Source organism: Antechinus flavipes, chromosome 6 (assembly GCF_016432865.1).
Source record: "Antechinus flavipes isolate AdamAnt ecotype Samford, QLD, Australia chromosome 6, AdamAnt_v2, whole genome shotgun sequence".
Taxonomy (NCBI): Eukaryota; Metazoa; Chordata; class Mammalia; order Dasyuromorphia; family Dasyuridae; genus Antechinus; species Antechinus flavipes.
Genome location: NC_067403.1, coordinates 159,671,431 through 159,697,965, shown reverse-complemented (window position 1 = coordinate 159,697,965; position 26,535 = coordinate 159,671,431). Strand labels below are relative to the sequence as shown.

At 34.9% G+C, this 26,535-nt stretch overlaps 1 protein-coding gene across 1 annotated transcript in view; it reads right to left on the bottom strand.

The window, feature by feature from the left end:
- Nucleotides 1–219: 219 nt before the first annotated feature.
- The window catches only part of PRKG2 (protein kinase cGMP-dependent 2), a 117,603-nt gene continuing 91,287 nt past the window's right edge, over nucleotides 220–26,535 (bottom strand). Inside the window, exons 16-20 of the mRNA XM_051965846.1 lie at nucleotides 15,146–15,309; nucleotides 6,038–6,160; nucleotides 5,050–5,112; nucleotides 3,839–3,905; nucleotides 220–2,418 (exon numbers count right to left, since the gene is read on the bottom strand). Of these exons, the coding sequence (XP_051821806.1) occupies nucleotides 2,323–2,418; nucleotides 3,839–3,905; nucleotides 5,050–5,112; nucleotides 6,038–6,160; nucleotides 15,146–15,309 (513 nt within the window). The 3' untranslated portion in view covers nucleotides 220–2,322. The remainder of the gene's footprint in view (nucleotides 2,419–3,838; nucleotides 3,906–5,049; nucleotides 5,113–6,037; nucleotides 6,161–15,145; nucleotides 15,310–26,535) is intronic.

The following is a 26,535-nucleotide window of genomic DNA, read 5'->3' as shown; positions in this document are numbered from 1 at the left end:
TTCTCATTTTACAGTTAAGGAAACTGAGATGATCAGAGGTTGAATGACTTGTCCAATATCACACAACTAGTAAGTATATGAGCTTGGATTTGAATTCAGGCCTTCCTGAATCCATCCTTACCATTCCATCCACTATATCACCAGCTGCATCTGTTATAATACAATACTATCCATAAAAAAATTATTTAGGTAATGGTGCATAATCACAGGCATGGCAAATTTGTTCTTTCTTTTTTTTAATTTAGGATTATTCATGTTTTCCAAGAATTACAGCTGTGAAAATTCTATGAGGAAAATATAGCTATTAGAACTGTACAGATACACTTAATAACATCCACTTATTATATTTGTAGTTTCTCAATTTAAATATGTAATTTAAATATATGTATTCATACGTATATATTTACATACTAGAAAATTACAATATATACAAACCAAATGGGAAAAGAAAGGCATTTTAAAAGACCTTAGATGTTCTTCAATATCTCCATCCTATTAAAAATGGTACTACTATATACAGTATACAAGTTTAAAAAATGAATTCCATAAGCAAAATGTTTTCTTTGGTTTAGCAAAATGATCCCAAAAGGGAAAACTACTCTTGTTAGTACTATAGTTAAGCATTCCTAAACTGGGACTTTCTTGTGTCAGCTGATTATTGCAGGGGAAGGGAGAGAAATACATAGCTGATTTTCTTTACTCTTGAATTGGCACTTGAAACAGCTCTGTGAACATGTAGGATCACTGGAGGAGTGAGTGCAAAGTAAAAGTAAGTAGTCCTGCCAAGTGAGAGAGGTAAATCTCCATTCTCACACCCCATTGGTGGGAAATACATGTATTTATGTAGTTCTAATGTTGGTCTTCAATGATATCTATGATCCTGCTGATCCTTCATTTGGTAGGGGCAGTGGTAGGGGAAAGAGAATGGAATCCTTGTGGACTCATTTACTTAAAATTCTCTTATTTTACTAAGCTCCTGTTTTACTTTCAAATTTTAAAACAAGAAAAAATTACATTCATCCCTCAAATGTCTTAATAAAGAATTATTGACTCGTTGCTGATCATAATAATCAACATTTGCATAATTGAGCTTCCTTTTAAATTTGCTATAGTCTTTTCCTTTGATTTTCTAATGAGGACATTCATAGACATGGCTAAAATATTTCAAAGCTCCAGAATCAGTTTCTTGAGCTAATGAAATTTATTTTTAAATGATGAATAAATGCCATGTTTCCATGTGCTTTTTTACTTTGAGAACAAGAAGAAATAGATCAGAGGACAGGAAGCAAAGGGAATAATAATAATAAGATGCAGTATTTTCCCATTGTCCAAGGGAAGATGTTGCTTCCCTGCGCATTGTAACTGCATTTAAGCAGTTATTTTGTTTCCCATAAAGATGGTTTTTTTGAAGGTATCAAGGCTAATCCCAGAAGAATAAAAGTACCTTCTTCTTTAGGGGTTTACTTTACAGGATCTGTAACTTCAATGACCATCTAACCCATTTCTCTCATTTTATGGATGAAAAAAGTGAGGGTAAGAAAAAATAGGTGGCTTGTCATGGGTAGTAAGTAGAAAATAGAAGATTTGAACCCAGGTCCTCATAGTCAAAACTCATCACTCTTTCCACTGTCTCACTTTGATAACTACATTATGCTGAAGCTGGCACGAGTGGTATTTCGCCAAAAGTAGAAAAGTCCAAAATCTTCAAATCTTCACATTTCCCAGCATCTGTGTTTGACATATGGAATTAGTTTGAATTGTCACGTCAGACATTAGGGACAAGCAGAATTTTTATACTGCCAGCCTCTTTTATTTGCTCATAACCAAATAATAGTTCCAAAGAGCTCTATGATAATCATTTCTAAGGAGGTGCAAGGATGGCTGCAGGATGACTTGAGATGACAGTTATTTCTTCCTTTTCCTTGTTTCCTCCCGCAACAAGATGGCTCAGCTGGCTTTCAAATATGTTTTATTTTTGAAGGAATCTTAGGAAAGGAATATGGGAAGGCAAGTAGAAGGCAAAAGAAACTGTGCTTCTTCCCCAAAAGTGGTTTGGGGTAACCTTCAACATTTGAGAAAAGTGAAGGATATTGTTGATAGATAGCTATCATGGATAGCTAGCGGCTTGGAATTCATTGGAATTCAAACACGCTCCCAAAGAACCCTGAATCCACGGGAGAGGGGTCCTCTTCCCCTGCCAAGCTTTACAAAATATATTCACATGAAATGGCTTCATACTTCTGGAGGGCATCAGGGTGAATGACTGTTCCTTTTGTGCCTCTTCTGTGGTGTATGGGAAGCAGAAAACTCTTTTTACTTCCTTCAGAAGTCCTTATCCCAACCTGACATTTCGTCTGGGGGTATTCCCTTCTCAGGGGGATAGTTGTCAAAGTAGCTGTGATCTATGGGTCCATTGAGCTAACAGGAAAACAACAAAAGCAAATGTAAACAATTCCAGTGTCCCAAATGCGTGGTTCTTGAACAGTTGAAAAAATGATTTTTATGCTAGCATAACTTCCCTTTTTCTAACTAAAAAAAGAGAGTACTTCCAACAAATATTTGAATCATTAATTCAAATTTACATAACACAAAACTTATAAAATAATTTTTCTGGCCAGATTTTACTGGCTAATAATTTCACTGTGATTTCACTAGGGTAGAGAAACTAAGATGGCAAAACTTCTACCAGAGCAAACTGATCCTTAAAATCAGAAGGCTGCCTAGACACAAGGAGGAGGCCCAGAAACAGGAATTAATCTCAATTCTTATTGACTCTGAGGCTGCTTTCTTTCCTCTTTTTTTAAATTAATACCACAAATTGTTTCATATTCTGTAATTCCAAAGGATCTTTTGTTATGATGGGAAAAGATGGAATGTTTAAAAAAAACCTATTCAAACCCATCCTTTCTATACCTCTATATCCCTCACCCCACAATGATCAAAAGACACTCAAAGAGTATTCAACAAACTAGGTGCCCAAAGAATTTCTTTTTTGATTCTTGAATAGAAATTTAAAATTATAGGTTCTGAACCTATTTCTAGAGCACAGATTAGAACTGCTAGGCAAAGTTAACTGCCTCAGATCCTTCTCTATCTCACAAAGCTTTCCATATATTCTTAACTTTGAGTCCATGAATTTTTTTAAAAATTTATATTTTAATAATTATATTTTAAGATAATTTGTTTCTTTTGTGATCCTTTGAATTTTTATTGGGTGCATTTAAAAATGTTATTCTGAGAAAAGGTCTCTAAGATTCCCCAGGCCACCAAATTACCTGGGTCCACAACACAAAAAAGATGAAAAATCCTATTCTTGAAACAATATTTTTCAAATTCCATTCTATGGAATCTTGTTGATCTATGAGATAAGGGGAGGGTTTCTGTGAGAAAGTCTGAATGCTAGTTTTTTCCCCCTAAAACACTAAGTATGAAATTGTGTGCTGTAAAAATGTTATTTATAACATTTTGTTATGAAAATAAAATTTATATTCATTTCCTGCTATATTCCCATAGTTGCTTAATATCCAATTTATCCTAGATCTGTCTTTACCCTCTTTTTTCATATCCTCAGGCTGTGTATCAACCTTTCTCTATAAGTTTTATACCAAAAAATGTTCTATACCCAAATCAGTTTGAAAAATGCTGCTGTAACATCAGCCTTCCCCTTCTCTATATCCTAAGCAAAGCAGAATCTCCATCTTAGTACTTCAGAATAAAAGAGCATTTTTATGATCCCTTAAAGCAGGAAGACCATCCCACACTCCACTATTTTCATTTTTTTTTAATCTGACAATCTATGAAAACAGTTCCTATGGAAACAAGAGAGTAGATTCAGTACCTCTCTTTTTAAAGGTGATGACAAGCTTCTTGCCTTCAGTCCCTCCCAGTTAAAACCATTCAGCCACCTCAAAAGAAATAGGAGAAAACAAGTTTACTATTATGATAAATTCATCATTAGAATATAAAATTGTTTCTTCAGTTCAAGTGATTTTTGCCCTGTTTTAAACATGACTGATTTTATATCAAGGTACTCTCTAAGTAAATGATCATTGGGTGATATGAACAGATGATATAGAGCTGAAATGCCCCCTGTAAGCTAGGGTCTTGTTTTGTCCTTAGTAGAATCCCTCAGTAAATCCACTGGCACCAATAGAACAGTTTTCCAATAGCAGACCATGTTCTTATACACAGTCCTACAGAACTGATTCCCATTTGAACTCATTCTGCCCTTTGACATTCATTTTTAATTCTACTTCTTAATGTAACTTCTTAACAAATGAATTCCAGAAGGAGAAAAAAAGGAGGAGGAAGAGATGGTAGTTAGGGAGATAAATTTTGTTAAATCAGAAGGTCTAACTCCTTTTCCTAATATCTACTATTCATTTAATAGTAAAAAAAAAAAAAAGAGTTTATTTTACATGTTACAATTTATTCAAATACCCATAAGTGATGGAGGCAAAAAGAAATTTTGAAAGTCAGAATTCTGTTAAGCAAAATGAAACCACCACAACAGAATTACAATCTAATTTAGAGTATGTATCAAAGGTTTAGGAGACCAATTTGAGTATTATATCATTTGACTAAATTCGTCACTTATCTGATTATGGTAGGTTATTACTTAAGGAAAGAATCAATATTTTGAGGTTCTATAGTAGCTTTGTAAGACTTTCCCTTTATGATACCCATATCATGGGAATAATATAATGTACCATATAGATACAATTTAAAGCTTTATGTGCTGAGGTCCTTCAAAGAAAATCTTAAAGTATATAAACTATAATAGCCAAAACAATACAAATTTTTAAAACAATTAAAAATACATTTTAGCAATTGATTTAGCTGACCTCCTTGTTTACTGACATTTGAAAAATCAGATCTTCCAAAAAACAGAAACAAATTAACTTTCCCACTAGACATCAATCCTTTCCTAGAACTGAAGAATTAATTATTTAGGGGCTTTTGACTCAATTGGAAAGTCATTAAAAAAAAAAACAACAACAAATGTTACCATTCATTTGTTTTTCTCGGCAAAAAGGAATATCATGGTACCTGTGCCTCTTGATATCATTGATTCCATTCTTCAGGTTTCCCAATCTTTCTGTAGGATTTTGCCTTTTAAAAAAAGGGTTTGCAAGAGTTTATAACAATTTCATTCAGTAAAGGATTAATGCCAACTTTCCTCCTTTTACTCATATGTTTATGTGTCTTTATAGCAGAAACATTGAGTATGCCACAATAAGACATATTAAATAATTTTTCTTGTATGACTTCTTTTAGTTATCAAGATTTAGTGAAAATTAAAAAAGAATTATAGAAATTTTCCATCTTAAGAGTTAAGGGAAGGATTTTCTAGGGGAAAGAGTCTGTAAAATGTAAAAATGTAATGGGATATAAAAATAAAGCAAAAAGTTTGGTTGATTAAGTGCAATAGTAGATTAAGTGCATGTAGTCCCATAAGACTTTTAAAACATTGCTTCATAGTTAAAATAACATGAATATAAATCACTTACTGCCTTATTAACCTAGAGTTCAGAATTCTCTCTTGCTCTGGAACAAGAAAGATATTTCTGTAAATTAACCCTGACTGATAAAGAAACTTGTGAGAACTATAACTTTACAAACAGTCTGAGGGCATCTCACAATCCTAGACCTATATAACTGATAAAGTAAAATGTGGCACCTTCTTCTGTAATTACATAGTTTAGATATTGACCGAAAATAATTGGGTTTTGCTCCAGACATAATTTTATCTATGTAGGGAAATATTTACAATGTTAGTCACTGTGGGACTGAGAGCTTTCATAACCTGCCCATGGTCACATAGGAAGCATGCATTGGAGGGGATCTTTAGCCTAGGTAAATATGACTCCAAGGTTGCTGCTAGCTTCCCCATTAGAATATGCTGCTTCTCCGGGAATCAGAAAGACATGTAAAATTCACCAAATGGTTTATGTTATAGAGAAAAGAATGTGGAGACCTGACTTCTCATGAACAAGGGGCCATTTCAGTTATATGCTGCTGTCTTCAGTTATGCTACCTGCAAAGTCGGCGAATCAAATCTTCAGGGCGTCGTGTCACCTTCTTGGGAAAATCTATTTTCTCAATTCCCTTGAGAATCAAATTATAAGTCATCATTTGGTCAATGCCAGAAAATGGAGGGCTAGAGAAATGTAAGAATAGAACACAATTTTAACATTCACAATTAAAAAAAAATTCCAAGGACCACTCTATGAAAGATGAGACAGAAAAAAAAAGTCCTAAGCTTTAATTATAAAAATTGTTTTTAGGTTTATACCTTGGTTATACAACTAAATATTTTGGTTATTGTTTAGTTTTATATAGTTCCTGATATATAGTTCATTGGATATTTTGTCTAATGAAGATGCGTTAAACCTTTTACCTGTGACCCCTGTTGACTAAAATGAGAGCATAGTTTGGCCAAATGGTGTCAAAATGAAATAGAAAGGGAGCCACTAATCCATCCAAAAAGATCCCTGCAGGCCTATCCAGTTTTAAATTCAATGTATTCTATGTTTTATTACATTTTTAGATATTTTTGTTAAATATTTCTAAATTACATCATTTTTATTGGGGGGAGGAGAGTTGTTTGTTCTTTGCGGGGTTTTGATGAGGTATTCAGGGTTTAAGGGACTTACCTAGCTATGTTACCCAGGTCCCACAGCTATTGTGAAGTGTCTGAGGCTGAATTTGAATTCTTCCTCACTCTATGGCTGGTACTCTACCCACTTCATCTCCTAGCTCCCTCTTAAATTATATATTAATCCGGATTGCACTGCTTTTGGGAGTGTTGTCCTAACTGAAAGTTTGACACCTTTGCATTAGAGTGTAGAATCCTTTACAATCAAGTGTAGGTATGGTGCTATTTCTCATCGTTTCTGCCTTCAGCTCAGAGATTAGTTTTTGCAAATGCTTTCTGAATTGATATTTTCTTCCTTCTAAAACAGAAAGAGTTGCACTTATTAGAAAATATTACTTACATCAGTGGAAAGTAAAACATGATATGTTATTTATTTTATCCATGGCCAATGAATGAAATTAGACTTTTAAAAATCTTTAACACAAATCAAGTTCCTCTTCTAAAAAAGCCTTTGCTTTTAAAATAAATTTACTTTTAATCAAAGATAATGACATTTCCTTATGCATTATCCTTCCCAGAGGGCTATCTCCTATAGAATTGGTTCAATAAACTAAGTTAACATATTAAAAAGTTTGAAACTATACAAAGTGTTTTATGAGACCAAGCTTGGTAATTATAATTTCTAATTATTTTACTTTCACACTAATTCACACTAAACACTTTTTTCCTTTTAAAAATTCATTTTATTTTCAACTCCAAGTTGTCTTTCCAATCTTTCTTCCCAATTAAACAAGCAAGGAAAACAAAACTCATTACAACCATGTATAGTCAAGTAAAACAAATATCTAGATTAACCATGTCCAAACTTAAAAGTGTATGTATAAAATATATTACATTACATATATATATGCATATTTATGTGTGTGTATATAGAAAGAGACACATATAAATGCCTAAATTGGCACTGTCAATCTATTACACCTCTCTAGAGATGAGTAGCATGTTTCATCACAGATCTTCTGGAATTGAGATTGGTCACTATCTTGATCCTGTGATCAACACAATGTTCCTAAAACTTTCAAAACTTATGCAATCTTAAATATGTTATCTCAATACTTTAATTCTTTTTTTTTTTTAATGGCTATTTGCAGTAGTTTTCCTTGACCTGAGCACTTTAGCTTTGATTATAATATTCCTGGGAGTTTGGGGTTTATTTCAGGAGGTGGTTCTTTAAATTTCTACTTTGTCTTCTATATTTTTAATTTAAATTTCATTTCATTTTAATTTATTTTGTCCTCTAGTTCTCATAGTAGATTTTTAAATTTAAGTTTAAATTTAAATTTAAAATTTAAATCTTTAAAGAATTCTTAAAAGATGATTCTTAAATTATCTCTTCTCAGTCTATTTTCTAGGTCAGTTGCTTTTTAAAAGCTATGGGATATTTTTTCAGAAACACTGAAAAAAAAATTTTTTTTTGAAAACTATGTCTTAATGTTTCATGTAGCCATTAGCTTCTATTTGGCGAATTCTTTCTTGAGTAAAATTTATCTCTCTTATTGTTAATTTTCTTTTCATATCTTTCTTTCATAGGTCTCATTCTTTTCTCTTACGACTCTCATTTGATTTTCTAAATCATTTTTAGTTCTACTTTTTCTAAACTCTTACTTTATATTTTCCAGAAATTCTGTTTAGATTTGCTTTGTATACTTTGAGGCTTTGCTTGTGGACATTTTTAAGTCATTATCTTCTCTTGGGTTTTTATCTTGACTTTCCCTATTATTATGTTAGCTCTCTATAGTGAAATTCTTTTTTGTTTATTCATCCTTTCAGCCTTCTTCTTGACTCTGAATTACATGTTGGGGCAACTCTTTGTACACTGCTAACAGGAATGCCTGGGCTGAGCTTCTGTTCTCTTGCATCCTTCTGCTGCTTTCACATTTCAAGTTTTCACATATGTAAAACTTTCAGTTTCCCAAATGGATGTTATCTGGAGTGGTCTTTTCACCGTCCTCTTGTCATGAGCCTGCAAGTTTCTGAACTAGTTTTGTCCCTGATTGGAAGTTTCAGTAGAGTATTATTAGATTCAGCGTCTTGAAGATTTGGCAGGTTGAGAGGGAATGAACTAGAGAATCCTCTTTAGTTTGGTATTCTTGCCATGATTATTTCATTTCAGGTTTGGCTTGAGGCTAGTGTTTGCTCATGAACTTATTCATATCTAGGACTCATGATTGAGTTGATTTACTTTTTATTCTTCCTTGTAAAGTCTGTTCCACTGACCAATTTTTGTATTTTTTAACAAATGCCAAATAGTTTTGATGATAAAATAATGGGGTTGTGCCTGAACATGTGATTTTATTGATATTAGAAATAGGTAGATGATGGGAAAGTCACTTAATATCTTAGTGTTCAAGGCAGCTCACTAAGACTGTAATTTGCAAGAATGTTGACTTGCATTGGTAGAGGGAAGTTACTCATCTAGCTATCTGTAATACCAATAGGACTTGAACTCTGTTCTCTTTAGCTCTGATTATCACTGTCTACTCTTTATATAGAGCTTTGTAGTCTATGATCTGAAAATGCTTATTTCTTTCTATCATCTTCATTATTTCCTTTGATATTATAGATCTTTTATTCCTCCAAATAATTTTAATTATTAGTTTGTTTAGTGCTGTAAAACAATCATTAAACATATGGGCTCAATGCAGAGCACACCACTACTTAGTGCAGCCCAAACCAGATTAAAATATAATTGGGAAATATTTAACAAAATAAAAATACCATAAAACATACATAATGCTATGTGGTTTTCTAAGTCAATATGAAAACTGCAAAGTTTGGCATAAACATATCAAGGCTTTGTGGCCCTTGTTTCTATTTGAGTTTAATACCACAACTGTAAAATAGTGTTTTGTTAATTGTATTGGTATAACACTATACTGATAAATTAATTTTGGTAATAGTAGTATAACCATGAGCACTGAATATTTCTAGATTTAGTTAAGTTGTTTAGTTGTTCTTAAGGAACATTTTGTAATTATACAAGTAGTGAGTGTTCTTCATTAGATTGCTTGCTAGATATTTTGTTCATTTTCTACTTATGTTAATCCATTCAGTTTTTTTTCTTATTACAGTGTAGCACCCCACTCTGGCCTCGGGTTCCCAAAACACATTCAAACCAGATTAGTTCCCAGAGGAATGACTGCTACCATACATTCCAGGGGTAACCCTACGAGTGACCATTTCTAAGACTGTAGTCCCGGAACCCAAATCAGTATAATTCATAGTAACATTCAATTATCTCCTAGAAAAGACATATACTCAAGAGGCATGGCAAGAATAATAGTTAGAACATATTGAACCCTACTCCCTAAAAAAAAAAAACCTACTCAACACACAGAGTCTGAGAGGGTAGAAAGTAGGCATAAGTTTAAAGTCTCAAAATACAACATTGGTATGGCAATGTATATGGGAACACAAATCATTAAGAATTGCAGAATTTCAGAGTCTTGAATGTCTTTTCTTTGTCTAAAGAGTGTCCTAAAAGTTCCTGCTGAATAGAGTGTTCATATCAGCGATGGAACAGTCACTCTGCTGTTAGGCTGGGCTGACAATCACGCAGAACAGATGAACGAGTGAATCAGCTGGGCTTGCTTCTCGAAGGATATGGTGTTTATTGGATATATTGGAATGGACCAGTTCCTCAGCTTCTGTGCTGGTTTGGAAATCATACATAAACAAGTTTACTCTGCCCAAAAACTGAACAAAATTGGGCAGCGCGTATTTGTACTCAAGACTAATTAGGTTTTTTTTTCAATTCTCAGGGATATATCGTGTCCTTCCACACAGTTCAGTATAACACATCTATTTCTTTTAGTTTTATTAATCTTTTTTGCGTCATTCTTGGATTGCCCATCCAAGTTACAAGATCCTTTTTTTGCTTAGTGACACTGAATGGCACTGGCATGCATGAGCCATGCTGTCCTACTACTTGCCAAATTACTTTTCTAGTCTGAAACAACCTTGTTTGCTTCAGAGTCTGAAATCTCTAAACTGTGCAAAGCTGTGCCTTTAGGACTTGCTATGAATTAACCTGGTTTCTGATCTGGCCAGAAACTCTGAGGGTCTCTTCCTCCCGGGCTCTTTGTGAAGGCAAAGTAAATCATCTTTTATCTTATTTTTACCTAATCTTTAACTACTCAGTGGGCATTGTCTCAGATAAACCAATACCTGAGAATGAGCTTAGCTATAAAAGGACAAGGTTCACCATTGGAACCTGGGCCATTGGCAGTTGTCCTGACTTATGTCTTGCCACTTGGACTCCAAATGATTTTGGAAGAAAGAGGGAAACTGATGATTTTGAACAGCTCTGTCTCATTTAAATCCAATTCACTTGTAGGCAACATCCTCCTGATGTCATTGGTCCTCCTCAAGAACAAAGGATAAACAACAAGAAGTCTACCTTTCTCCCATTTCTGATCTTGCCAATGCTCTGGTGCTTTGATCACATTTCTGAACCAGATGTCTGTCCCATGTTTCTTCTCTGAGGGAATATAGCTGGAGCTTTCCTGAGAAAAGTTTTCACATTTTCTTGTTGTACCACCAGAGTGAAACACAATTCGCCATAAAATATGGTGGACTAAGCCTCTGTGATCATATTCTTAGCATCACTATGCTCTGTGAGAGTCCTGATCACCACTTACCACGTACCTTCTGAAACTCCATTACTGCCAGGAATTTTAGAGGGTTCACATTCTTAGATAATTCACAGGAAAAAAAAAGGCATTGTGTAATTCTCCTGTTGCTTAGCAGGCACTGCACTTCTTTCCCAAGTTTTAATTTTATCTTATAAAATGCTCTCAATATCCTCTCAAGTTCCATAGTATTCTTCTATCCAGGAGTCCTCTAGATCACTCAAGTTCAATCTTTCAAAATCAGAGCTCAAAGAATGCAGTATTCATATTGTTCATATCAGATGTCTTTATACTTGTAATAGATGTAATAATGCAACAGTAATAATGTAATAATTTAACGTTCAAACAAGCAAGTCATCTTGTAAGAACTTGTCTAACTTGTAAAGGGAACACATCAGAAAAGAGCCAAAAGGAGGGAGGGAGGGGAAAAAAATTGGAACAGAAACGAGTGCAAAGGATAATGTTGTAAAAAAAAAAAAAATTACCCTGGCATGGATTCTGTCAATATAAAGTAATTATTAAATAAAAATTTTAAAAAAAAAGAAAAATGCTCATTTTTCTTTAGGGTATTTCTGTATAACTACAGAGTCCATGGAGAAGCTTTAGTAAATGAAACCATCCAAAAATGTCCCATAAAATATCCATACTATCTTTGAGATGACTCATTTTGCAGAGATTAACTCCCCAGATGAATGACTAGTCTGTCTAGCAACATGGGTGATCATTCCTACTACCATAGTTCCTGATTCAAAACCATCATGTTTGCAATTAACTATCAGCCAGTAGACACAATTAGTCTTTTTTTTTTAACTCATTTACTCAAATGGCAAAACAAAAACAGAAGTTACAGGCTATCTTTGCTAAAATCTGGAGTTCTCTGTCCCACAAAGATACAGCATGAAGGAAGAGGAGGAAGGAAGAGTGGACCCAAGCTGAAAATACCATAAAAATGAAGCATATCATGGCACAAATAATCAAAGCAAATCAAACTGTGTTTCTTCAGGGCCCAAGTAGTCTGGAGGTATCTGGAAAGTCGTCATTAAGTCCCCTTTGAAGTGAGGCACTGATGTTTGTGATAAATGTTGACCTCAACTGCTAATCTTATTTTATATAGCTCTACAGAAAACATGGATTCTCAGCAATGGTGGCTCAGCTGGACCTTCTCCTGGCATCACAGGGCTTGGTGCTTCTGGGAAAGAAGCTTCTGCATGGGATCCTCACAGGTAGTGTCAGGATGCACAGGTGGATCTGCTGGACTCTCTGAGCTTGCTCTTCAAAGGGCCTACAGCAGCTAGCCCTCCAGCTTCAATCTTGGAAGAAGGTTAAAATCTGTTTTTTCAGCTCAAACACTACTATGATCGTTCAGAAGTATAAAGATCTTTGGGCCAGTGTTGGAAAACACTCCTGCAATTCAGCTCAAGGTTCTTCCAAGAATGGGGTGGGAGAGGTATGTCCTGTCCTATCTAACAATTCTTAATAGTTCAGTTGGTCACCTCAGTGCAGCCAGGTTTATAATGACATGTCCCAGATTTCTGCTTGGTCTTAAGTGAAAGGCATGAGTAGAAATAAAAGAATTGAAATAATTTGTGGCCAGAGATAAGTTCATTGCCTTTTTAATGTACAAAAAAGTGCTTAGAGCCTCAGAATCCCTTCTAACTACTAGAATGTTTTCTTTATACCTGAAGAGGGCTCACACTTAAATATCATTCTCTTTCTTTTTCTCTCGGGCCTTTAACATTACTAAAGTCTAAACAGAATTCATTCTTTCCTTACATAGAAGTGCCCTTGTTTTTTTCTGGGAATATCTTTATGTCCCAATTCTGTACTAACATTGTTATACAATGTTAACATTGTATATATAGTTATTATATCCCCACTAGCTACTGGTCTCCTGGAATTCTTTAAGTAAACCATAATATTATCAGAAAATGGGAAAATATGTGTACTTTCTGTCTACCTTGATGCTTTTTTAACCCTTCTATAAATATGTCAAATGCTGGGATAAGTGGGCATCCTTATTTTGTCCTTCTATTTATTGGATAACCTTCTGGTATTTTTCCAGTTATCTCAGTCCCAAAAAACCCTATTCCTTTTTCTATCTGGGCCCTGTCCTTGAAGGACAATCTTCCACAAATATTCACAATATCCTTGAGAAAAGGGAAATTCTAAAGGATATTACATGTTAGCTCACATAACACATTGAGAACTCATTTGGCAAAAGTTGTTCACTTCTCTGGGTTTGTTGTGCCTTAAATTCCTCTTTCTTCTTATAAAGTCAATCTGCAAGAATCTCCCTCCTTGGTCAAAGCATTTTCCCATATCTTGATACTTCATTTCATGAGCTAGCTTTCTTTTCAGACCATACATAGCTGGTTCTCTTTTCTGCTGTTCAAGGTCAAACTTCTTAAAGCTACTGGAATGACTTTCCCTCAGTATCCAAGAGTATGTAGGAGCAGTGATTCTCCAAATATGCATTGTGGACCTGTGAAGTTCCCCTGAAGCCCTTTGTATGAAGTTAGAATAATTTCCATAATAATACTAAGAAATTATTTTCCTATTAAAATATTTCTCCTTTTCCAGCTATATATCTGTATGAAGCCAGATTTTCTGCAAACATTTCAACTAAAATGACATATTAGTCAAGATTGAAGATAGAAGTAAAACGGAGAATACATATACCGTCTATTCAGAGATTAAAGAAGTTTGTAAAAATGCAATGCCATTCCTCATTTTTTTGTTTTGGAAAATTAGTTAATTTTCACATACAAAAAACCAGTTTGATTCATTGAGTAAAATAAGCTAGTATTAAAGAGGGGGGGAGGAAAGAGAGATTATCACAAGCAAGAAAGAAGATAGTTACGATTTTACTGCTGTTAGTAAAAATGATGAGCTTCGACCTAGGGTCAAAGCACAGAGTGTGTCCTGGCACCATTACACTGATGATAGGATCAAAATGGATGCCAAGGGGTAGGAATATTCTTTCCCCTATCCTTTGTCTCTTTCTCCAGAGGAAGAGATGAATATATCGTAGATAATATGTACACTTTAAATTCCCCTTTCCCTCTTGTATTGGGAAGTGCTGATCTTCGTTCTGAATGTTTGTTCATTGTTTATTTATTAGACCAGTAAATGTCATGAAACTAATCATCATAAACCCAAGCAGCGTTCTACCTAAGGTCTGTCTATCTGACTGTTATCTATTTTACAGATATATTGATATGCATAGATATAGAGATAGAGAACTATTTCTATGCATATCAATATATCTGTAAAATATTATCAATATTGATATTAACATGGATTTTGATTTCTATTTAAATATAAACAGACAGATGAGTGTGTGTGTGTGTGAAAGTGGGATGTCTTGTTAAGAGATGAGACATTTTTGCCTAACTGGGGTTTGGAGCTAAAGAGCCGAAGGGGGAGGGGGCTGGTGTCACACACTGCACTCTGGCAAATAACTTAAGACCAGAACAATCCTGGTTTTTAAAAGGCCGTTTTTTAAAGCTCCCAAAGCTCAAGAACACTTTCATCTCCCTTTTCCCAGAGGCACTTGCTTGCTCCGCAGAGCTTGAAAAGAGAGGCACACACCCATGCAAGAAGGAGGAGAGTTGTTTGGAAAGGGAAATTCCCTGACCCGAAGCCCCCGACAGGCGTGACTCTAGGGAAGCCCACCCCGGCCTGCAGAGGGGGAAGCCCTGCCCCAGCATCAGACACAGAAGCTCCAGGTACTAGTGCGCCTTGACTGCAGCACCACCTGGTGGCCGATGCATAGAATACCTGTCCCTCTCCTTTCATTTAGAAGAGCATCTTTAATATGGTCACTTTTAAATGGACTGAATACAATGGCACTTACTTGCCGGTCAGCAGTTCATAGACTAGTATTCCTAAGGACCAAAAATCCACACTGAAGTCGTGCCCTTTGTTGAGAATGACTTCGGGAGCCACATACTCCGGGGTCCCGCAGAAGGTCCACGTTTTCTGTCCAGATCCAATCTTCTTTGCAAATCCAAAATCCACCTGGCAAAGAATGTAGGGATTTGTCAACATCTCTAGAGGCTGGGCCTGACAAGCTGGAGCTACTGGTCTTCCAGGGACCTGAAGAGGCAATAGTCTATGTCTGTCCCTTTTAATGGAACTTTCTTCTTCCTCTTGCTTCGGGTTTCCCACACTTGACACTGCCCACTTGTGTACCTTGGTAGCCCACACTTACCTCCTAGACCTCAAGTCCCGCCTTCTCAGGAAGTTACCCCGGAGCCCCCCAAAGCCATGGATCTGCCTTCTGTCTATCCGCCGAGGAGCTGAACCTTCCCAGGGCCTAGGCAAGGATTTCTATCATGGCTCTAGAGTAGGCCTCCTGAGGAGCCCTTCTGGCAGAATAGAAATCGGGCAAAGAACCTTGATCTGAAATACTGTGCTTTATCATCAGAATGTTTTGATAACTAATTTCCTTGGAATGGGGGGCTTCCCGTGAGGAAACCCCATTTACCAATATAGTTTGTCATTCATTTTGCAGAGGAGAATCTTCTTGGGGTTACCTGGAGGTACTGAGAATTATGGTCACACAGACAATATGGTTCCTAAACAGAACTTGAGATTAACTCTCCCTCTAACCTCTCCTACAGAAGTGTCAAAAATAGCCCACAATGCTCCCAATGCGGTCACAAACAAAATAAAAGGTAATTTAGCAAAATAAATGGCAGTGCAATAGAACATAGATAATGTTAATGTGATTTTCTAAGTCTAAGTTAATATGTGGACTGAAGGGATCCTTAAGTTCAGTTCTATTTGAATCTGATGATACTTTCTATACTGCACAAAGATTGGATGAATTAAAAGGCCCCTTCCCTTACTCACCCTCACCACCAGACATATGTGGGTTTCCAAAGACAAAGGCATTTGATTTCTTGATAATATTGCAATGGTCTTAACCAAAAATAAAGAAAATAATGCCAGGTTTTGCATTTAGTAGCTAGCCTCCAAATTAGGAACTAAACTTTTTTTGAGAAGGAAAAGAAAGGGAATAAAAAGGGAAAGGAAAGAAAAAAAGAGGGAATGAAAGTGGAAAGGAAGGTATCATGTTACTACAGAAATAAGCAGTTAGGTGGTCAAATGGCTAGAACACTAGCTGAAGGCAGGAAGACCTGAGTTCAAACCCAGTTTCAGATCTTTAACAGCTATTAATCCTGAGGAAGTCACTTAAACGCTGCCTGACTCAGTTTCCTCATCTGTAAAATGGAAACAATAGCACTAAACTCTAGAGTTGTAAGAATTAAATGATATAAAATTTGTAGTATGTAGCACAGTGCTTAGCACATAAATTTTAGCAGTTCCTCAGGTTGGAACATTCCCAATTCTTTTATCCAATTCTTAAATGTCAAAAACTCAGAGTTCTTTATCATCCATATTGCCCTCGGATAGATACTTTCCTACTTTCCAATGTACTCCAAAAACTTAGTATCCATTATTGAAAACCATGCAATAGATATAACCTGATAAAGTCAAAACGATAGCAAGACCATCACCTGCTTCTTCCTTGATACCATATCTTTTAAAAAAAATTCCGCCTAATGGCAATAATAAGAAAAATAATAACATTTAGATAGCACTTACCATGTGCCAGATGCTGGATCTCATTTTATCCTCACCACAATTCTGGGAAGTAGGTAAGTGCTATTATTATCCTTATTTTGCACATGAGGAAACTGAGACAAACAGAAGTAAAGTGACTTGCCCAGTCACAAAACTAAGAAATGCCTGAGATCAAATTTGAACTCAGGTCTTCTGATTTCAGATCCCGTGATCTATCCATTGCACCACATACTTGTACCCTAAGCTTAAGGTAGCACTAATTCTCTTGGTTCCCATATCATGCTGTTGACTCATCATAATGAGTTTTCCAACTCATTCCAATTCAAAGATCTTTTTTCAAAAGAACAATTGGATCATCCATCTTGTACTTGTGAAACTGATTTTTTTAAACTGAAGTGAAAGTTTTTACATTTCTCTGTTAAATCTCAAATTATTGATATTCAGATCACTAAGCTATCATCTAGTTAGTATATTAGCTATCCCAGTTTTGTGTCATCTGCAGACTTAGTAATCATGAGTGCATTTATTTAAATCACTGACAAAGATATTAGCACAGAATTAAGAACAGATCCCTGGAGAATTCCTCTAGAGACCTCCTTCCAAAATGATATCAAGTCATTAATAACTCCTTCTGGATTTGGTGATAACAATCAATTCTGACCTCACCTCATCATATAACCCTCTAATCCATACTTATCAATCTTTTCTACATGTAGACTTGTTTGGTGTTTCACATTATAAGTACTTTTAAATGCATAAGGTCAAGTTGTCCAAGAAAATGTATCTCCCAAGTTTTAGGGTGTCAGCTTAAACCAAAGAACTTGGATAAATCCCCAGAAAGAAGCTCATCATATTATATGTGCCTCTGCTATAAGAGTTGCACACAAGTCAGAGAAGATCTTCTCATCACCTAGGGAAAATTAAACCAGCATAATTTGAAGTGGGATTCTTTCACCCACATGGGATTGCCACTAAAACTATTGTACACTTATGAGATTGTCAAGGATATTAAGAAGTAATTTAGAAATGAGCTGAGCTCTCTATACAGAGCAAGAGAATTGGTGTGGGGATGCCTATCTAACTTTGTAAGCCTGGAGTTTAATGGACAAGGAAGCCATGTTTAATTTTATTTTTATGTCTAAATAAATGAAAAAGCAATCTTATGTTTGAAATTGCTTTTTTACTCATTTGCTCATTGCATTTAAATTCTCTTCATTTATAGAAGAGAGGAAGGCCATTAATGTATTTACAAAAGTTGCTAGGGAAGTACATTTTAGTTGGAGCAATTGATTCCAGGTAGTTTGTTTTGGAGGACATGGGGTGATAGAATCTAGTGACCATTAACATGGATATTTATTACTAGGAAACCTCCAAAGTTCATTTGGCAGCATTTAGTTTATTGCCTTTTGTTCCAACTTTCATCCACTAAGCAAAATTTTGTGCTTGCAATAACTTTCTAGAGAAGTTGGCTTTGCATGTATTGATAACTACATGTAATTTATACTAAAATGAGCATATCCAGTAATAAGATGATTAAAATTTAACAAAAGTAATGTAACTAATGAAAAGTCTGAGAGACATAATTTGTGTAATTAATAACCAATTTATTAATTTGGCTAATAACCTAATAATTAATTTATTAATTATGGTAGCAAATAACCAATAAAATGAGATCAATGGCTGTCTCAAAAGCCAAAGAGGACCTAATGGGCCCCTGATATCATTGGAGAAGGAGCTATCCCTGACAGGTGGATCAACTCTGATCGGCCATCTATATATCAGAATGAATATTATAATGAGAGATGGGCTTATTCTAATTAGAGACTGGGGAATTTGACTGATCTTGTCACTCCTGGACAAAGAGATTCATCTCCATACCTAGATCATTCTACCTCCAATAATCTATACAAAAGGATTCCCACACTACTTATTGAACAATGGGCCAGAATTCCCTTAGATTAAAAGAATCAGAAATAAATTTTACCAATTGGATGGGATCCCACCCAAGATTGAGGAGAATGTTAACTTAGTCCCTTCATCAGCCCTGTCCTTCAGAGGCTGCTTTGACCTAGTCCTGAAATGGGGAAAGAGAAAAAGAAAAAACCTTGGATATTCCTTTCCCTTATTAATTGGTTATTAATATTCATTTCTGTCAGTGTAATACACTTAATAAAAATAATTAAAAATAAAACACTCAGATTTTAAATATCTTTGCAAAGAAACAGTGAAAGTTTCAACATTTAGAAAGAGTAAAAATTTATCCATTGTAGCTAAAGTATCTAGGCAATATTAGCAGTTCCTTAAATTTTCTTGTACTAGGGCACAAATAAAATGTCTTGTGTCATATCAAATAGTCTAGATTTCATAAAAGAGAAAAAAATAGCCAGTTCAATGAAAAATGAAAGGTAAAAAATTTCTAAAAAATACTTGTGTGGCATTTTTTCTTTTACACAATTTATTTTAATTGTATCTAGACATGATCATTTCTTCTGTGCTCTCAATTCTTCTATCTAAAAGTTCCCGGGTAAAACAAAGTAGTGTAAATGATAGAAATGACAAAAATGTGGTTATGATAAAAATGGAAAATCACATAAGAAGAAATGTTTCATAGTAGAAAAAGCTTTTCTGTAGGTTAATGGTGACTCACTTACATCCTAAAGATAGGAAATGTGAAAGTGAAACACATTACAATAAGATAAAAAACTTCTAGTTCGATTTTGTGATGGGTCTTAAGAAAGATCATGGGAAAACATTTCAAGGAGGAAAATGCATAATTTAATATTGTTATTAGTTATTTGACATATATTAGTACAAATGTAGTTGGGTTTCAGAAGCAGCTAGAAGTATGGTAGCTGGGATCAGGAAGACCTGAATCTAAATCCAAATTACACTTACTAGCTGTGTAATCCTGGTCAAGTCCCTTTACCTGTTTGGTTCAGATTCCTTAATATTAAATAAGGATTATAGTAGCATCTACTTCCCGAGGTCATTATGAGGATCAAAAAAGATAAAAATTAAAAGCATTTAGCACAGTGCCTGATATATGGTAGGTATATATAAATGTTTATTCCCTTCTCTTTATAAAGCTTCTTTTTAATAATTGAAAGCTGTATTAATATTCTTTTAACCAGTAAATTGTAGCTTCTGGAAGAAGCTTCTAAATAGAGAAGTGCATTTCTGTCCAATGTTTATGGAAAATAAGCTTATAGTAGTGTTTATTTCCTTCTAATGGATAAGCTTCAAACATCTTCAAAGAAGTTTAAGAAACATTGGTAAAAGGTGAAGAGAAAGACTGATCTTTTGCCATTTTGGTTTATCAGCCCACCTTCTACAATCATCTGTGGTCCTAGAAAATAAGACTGGAAAATGAACATGAAATACAGCTAGCCTTGAATTAAATTATTTTTGTAAGATCTTTCAAAAGTCTGAATGATTTTAAAAAGCTAGCTAGCTGTTCAATTTCTCTTTAGTTTCTCATATTCTTCTTTAGCTGCAATGTCTAATAAGAAATGAAATAACTTATTTAGTTCTCTCTACCAGAATGAATAGCCAACCTCAAAATTGTTTTCAGGGTCATCACCCCTATGTATAGGTACTGTGGATTAAGCTATGATATGAGTGATATGCCCTCATTTCTCTCCCTATCTCCAGTCCCACATGTCTAGGGAAATCTTCATCTTGATGGCATCTCAGGTTAACTATGTCCAAAACAGAACTCATTATCTTCCTTCAAATACTCTATTCTTTTAACATAGAAAATGTCATTTGTTGAGGCTTTTTAAAAAACATTTTAATTTAAGGTTTTGAGTTCCAAATTCTATTCCTCCCTCCCACTCCCCTGGGATGATACACAACCAGATTTGGTTACACATATGCAATTATGCAAAACATTTCCATATTAGTCATTTTGTAAAAGACATAATGGGGGGGAATGAAAAACAGTATGCTTCAGTCTATATTCAATCAATATCAGGTAATATGCTTCATCATTAGGGATTGTTATAGATCATCGTATTGCTGAGAATAGCTAAGTCAGCCGTTACAGTGTCCAGCATTCTCCTACTTGTGTTCACTTTTATCACATCAAATCGCCCTGAAATATGGAAGTCTTTCCAAGTTTTTCTGAAATCATCCTGCTTGTCATTTTTATAGCACACTAATGTTCTAATACAGTGGTTCTCAAACTTTTATTTTCAGTATCTTTATCCTATTAAAAATTATTGAGGATCTCTCCAAAGAGTTTTTGTTTATCTGGATTATATTTAGAGACATTTACCATATTGGAAATAAAAACTATTTTTGAATTTGTAGAGTTTCAGAGATCCCCAGGATTCTCTAGACCATACTTTGAGAACCACTGTTCTAATACAATCATACTCCAGAGTTTGGCTAGCTATTCCTCAATTAATGGGCATCCCTTTGATTTCCAATTCTTAGCCATCACAAAATTATATGTATGTGTGTGTGTGTATATATATATATATATACATATATATATATATACACACACACACATATATATATACACACACATATATATATGTATGTATGTATGTATGTATACCTTTGTACAAATAGATTCTTTTCCCTTTTTTGGATGTCTTTGGGATATAGATCTAGTAATATTGCTAGATCATATAGAATGAACAGTTTTTATGCCCCAAAGGGCATAGTTCCAATTTTCTCTCCAGAATGAATCAATTCCATCAATAATGCATTAGCATCCCAGTTTTCCCACAGCCAACATTTTCTCTTTTTTTGTCATATAAGCCAGACAAACATTCTATTCTTCCTAATTTTCTTGTTCTTCTTGAGGGACTATCATTTAAACAGTATCCCAGTATTATAATCTAGGGGTCATCCTCAACTCTTTACTCTCATCCCATCATATTCAGTCAATTGCCAAGTCTTGCCTATTTCTTTCTCTTCATCATCTCTCACATCCTTTCCCTTTCTCTATGCACTTACTGTAGCTCAGACCCTCTTCCGCTGCTTACTGAATAATATCCTCTAATTCTGTTGTCTCCCTTTTCCACTCCCTTTTCTACACAGTTGCCAATTTGAAATCGCTAAACTACAGGTTTGACCATGTCACTCTTCTTCTCAAGAAGTTTCAGAGGCTCCCTATTGTCTCTAAAATACAGTATTAGGATTAAGGCCTTCAAACTCTGGTTCCAGGCTGTCTTTTCAGGCTGGTTACATATTATTCCCCTTCGAATACCTCAAATCAGTCAAACAAGAATGTGTCTTCCTTGTATATGACATTCCATTTCCAACCTTTGTTCCTGAACGATTCTGTTGATAATAAGTTACAATCTAATCATACCAACCTCACCCTTTCTCTTTGCCCTCTGAGTGACCCACAATATTAAATTTTTTCATAGACTTTGATGTTACTTGACTCACAGCTAGACAGCTTCTCTAGTAAAATGCTGGTATACTTAAAATTAGTTTTTGTTTTCAGGAAGAAGTGAGATATGATGTGGTAGAGTGGACAGAGTACCGAACTTGGAGTGCGGAAGGACTGGATTCAAAACTTGCCTCAAGTATTAACTGTGTGGTCCTGGGCAAGTCATTTAATCTTTGTTTGATTCAGGTTCCTCATCTGTAAAATGGGGATAATAACAATGATCCACCTTCTGGGATTATTATAAAGGCCAAATGAGATAATGAATGTAAAGTGCTTGGCAAATTTTAAGAACTCTATGACAACTATTATGATTAAAACCCATTTCCCACTGATAGTCTAATCTGTTCTTTCCCTGCTCCATTCTCCATGATTCATCTTTTTTTCCTCTTTTCCTAACCTTTATGTGTCTTTATTGTGAATATGTGGCTTGGTACTTCAGTGATGTGGAAGTTAAAAGGATAAGAAAATTACTGTTTTCTGTAACTTGTAATTGAAAAAAATTATCTTCAGTCACAGACCATTTATAGTTCAGTTACTTTATAATTTAACAGATCTGATATGAAAAATCAATACCACTGAGAAAGCCCAATGTATTGAGTGTGCAGCTAATAATCCAACAAGAGGCTCCCATCTTCTCCTCATCCACTTCCATTCGGTGAAATTACTGCAGAACTTAAGCTCATCTGGAAGGGGCCAATGAGAGGAAAATCTTCATTCTGAGAGAACAAAACTCTTGATATAAAAGGCATCGCTGAGCCATCTCTAGTAAGCTTTGCCTTCTTTAATGTTCTTTACCTGCTGTTGATTAGGTCTCAATCAGGAGGTAATATAACACCTTTTTAAAAATTTATCAGTCTCTAATACGTTGTTGGTGGAGTTGTGAACTGATCAACCATTCTGGAGAGCAATTTGGAACTAGCTCAAAAAGTTATCAAACTGTGCATACCCTTTGATCCAGCAGTGTTACTACTGGGCTTATACTCCAAAGAGATACTAAAGAAAGGAAAGGGACCCACATGTGCAAAATGTTTGTGGCAGCCCTCCTTGTAGTGGCCAGAAACTGGAAACTGAGTAGAAGCCCAACAGTTGGAGAATGGCTGAATAAGTCATGGTATATGAATGTAAAATATTGTTCTATAAGAAATAATGAACAGGTTGATTTCAGAAAAGTCTAAAAAGACTTCCATGAACTGATGCTGCGTGAAGTCAGCAGAACTAGGAGAACATTATACATAGCAACAAGAAGATTATATGATGATCAACTAGGATGCATACAACTCTTCTTTGCAATCCAGTGATCCAGGACAATTTCAGTAGACTTGAAATGGAAAATGCCATTAGCATCCAGAGGGAGAACTATGGAGACTAAATGTGAATTGAAGCATATTATTTTCATTTTTTTGTTTGCTTGCTTTTTCTTTCTCATTCTGTTCTGATCTTTCTTGCATAATATGACAAATATGGAAATATGTTTTAAATGACTGTATAGATATAATCTATATCATTGCTTGTGTCTTGGGGAGAGGAGAGGTCAGGGAGGGAGAGAAAAAAATTAAAACTCAAAATTTTACAAAAATGAATGGTGAAAACTATCTTTACATGTAATTGGAAAAATAAAACACTATTGAGAAAATAAAGTAAAATTTATTGGTCTCTATTTCTCTGTCAATGTCCATTTATTAGTTCGCCAGGTTCTACCCTAGATGGTTTCTGCCCTAAAGGAGCTTGTGTTCTATTGGAGGAAACATGTATATAGAATGTATTCAAAGTAAACAAAAGATCTGTAATTAGGAGTTGGATTTAGAAGCCTTAAGAAACAGAAGACTGGAAACCTTAGATATTAGGTCTTTGATTTAGAAAAATTTCTTCTCCAAAAATCTAGTAGTATAACTTGATAAGACAGAGGAAAGAACAGGGAACCTATCATGAGAAGACCTCCAAAAGAAAATAAGAAATAAAAGCAATAATTGAGTGAGTAGGGATAGGAAGAATTTCAAGAACTGAGGAATAAAAGAAGGATGCACCATTCCAAAAAAAAAAAAAAGAAGAAAAAGGTAATGACAACTTCATATTCCAGCTCTGCCATTATCACTTGTGTGACCTCGAGTAAATGACTAAAATTAATCAGTAAAATGTAGATAATTCTATTTGCACCATCTGTCTCACAAGTTTGTGGTAAAGATAAAATTAAGTAATGCATGTGGAATGCATATTATGGTAGTGTATAATAACTGGTTGATATCTGAATCAATGACAAAGAGATAAATACTTCCTTTAACATAGTAATAAAAAGATGCATGAGTTATTCACAAGCACAGTTTTACTACACTGAGAATCACATTTTCTGTTTTCAGTATACAAAGTTCTCTATTCTGAGATAATACAGAAAATCTCTTGCCTTGGGTTATACATACATACATATATATATATATTTGAGGGGGGCCTAGATTTGTGACTTCCTTGTCAAAGATGTCTTGTCTGAGGAATTCTTGATGAGGAAGGCCCCTCTTTTAGTGATGGTTGGCAGCTTCTCCACAACTTAAAGTCTTAGAGAGTGGCCTAGAAACTGAAAAGTCAGATTTGCTCAGGGTCACATGGCCAAGATATTCAGAGACAGGACCTGAATCCAGATCTTTCTGGGATCCAACTTTTTGTGTATGACACGATACACATTCTCCTTAGTTAAAATAAATACATAAAACTGTGAACTAAAATACATTTTCCCTCTTCCTGCCCCAAACTGAGCTCCCTTCTCTAGTTATCATGCTAATAGTCAAAACTAATGAGAAATCCTAAATTCAGTAAATGGGGATCATATATATAACACAAAGAAGTAGATGTTATCTTTTGGTTCCTTCCCATCTTCATCAGTGACATGCACTATACCCAAGGGCCTCCCACCTCTTCAAAGGAGGGGGGTACAGTTGTCTTAGGATGGCTCTTGTTGGAGGTCATGCTTGTTGTTCTTTGTAATTTGGAAGAGCTTACTTTTGAATCTTTTGTTCTCGAGTTCTTTAGGCTTGAAGTTATTTGGGATAGAAGTTAATGTTTTCAGATCAGTAGAAAGTAGCACCATGGATAGAACATTGAAGAGCAGAGCTCAAATCCTATCACAGACAAATAATAGCTGTATAATCCTGGGCAATTCAATTTATATCTTTCAGCCTCATTTTTCAGTAAAATGAAGATAATAATTGCATCTAGAGCACACACACACACACACACACACACACACACACACACACACCTGTCTTGAATCTTGGAAGGATAAAAGGAAAATTTATTTGTGAAATACTTTGCAAAAATTTACGGCAGTTAAGTGGCACAATAGATAGTGTCTGGTCTAGAGTCAAGAAGATTCATCTTCTTGAGTTCAAATCCAACCTCAAATATTTACTAGCTGTGTGATCCTGGCCATGTCTCTTAATCCTAATTGTCTCAGTTTTTTCATCTGTAAAATGAACTGGAGAAGGAAATGACAAATCTCTTCAGTATTTTTGCCAAGAAAACCCCAAATCAGGTCATAAAATCTTTGACATGACTGAAAAATTGAACAATAAAAAACAAATAAAAAGCAAAACTGAAAGCACTATAAAAAGGGCTAACTATTGTTATCGTATAGTAAAAATGAATGTATGTGCTCCAGTGCCAGCTACTCAATCCTTTTTAAACAGAACATGTGAAATGACTAAGAATTCTCCATATATCTATTCAAAACACTTCTGCTCCTTGAAGTTGCCCTGGTCTGTTTCATCTCCAATGAGCTATGTCTCTCCCCTTGAATATCTGGCTTAAAGCTAACTTTTCTAAAACATTTTCCCAATTTTTCGTATCCTGTACTTATTGTTCCCTTCTTCTACATTCCTTTGGCAGCAGGATGATGTAACATGCTCAACAAACCAAATAAAGCACTGCCTTTCTTCTTTAATCTTCTTGTACTTTTAAAAATGTTTCTTGTTATATGTTTCTTTGTCTCCTCAATTAGACTGTGGACTTCACAAAAACAAAGATAAAATCATAGAATGTCAGAGGTGGAAAGTAAAGAGAGGCTAAGCTAATTAATAGGCTAGCTCAGACTTAAAATCAGATTTCCCAGAGCTCCTCCACACTGCTTCCCTCATCATTTTCTTCTGGCATCAATTATACCAATTACAATGATGTTCGTGTAACTTATCAAATAACTCTTATAAATTCAGTTTTAATGAATAAATAACACTATGAAAACATTTTTTATAAATTTTTTT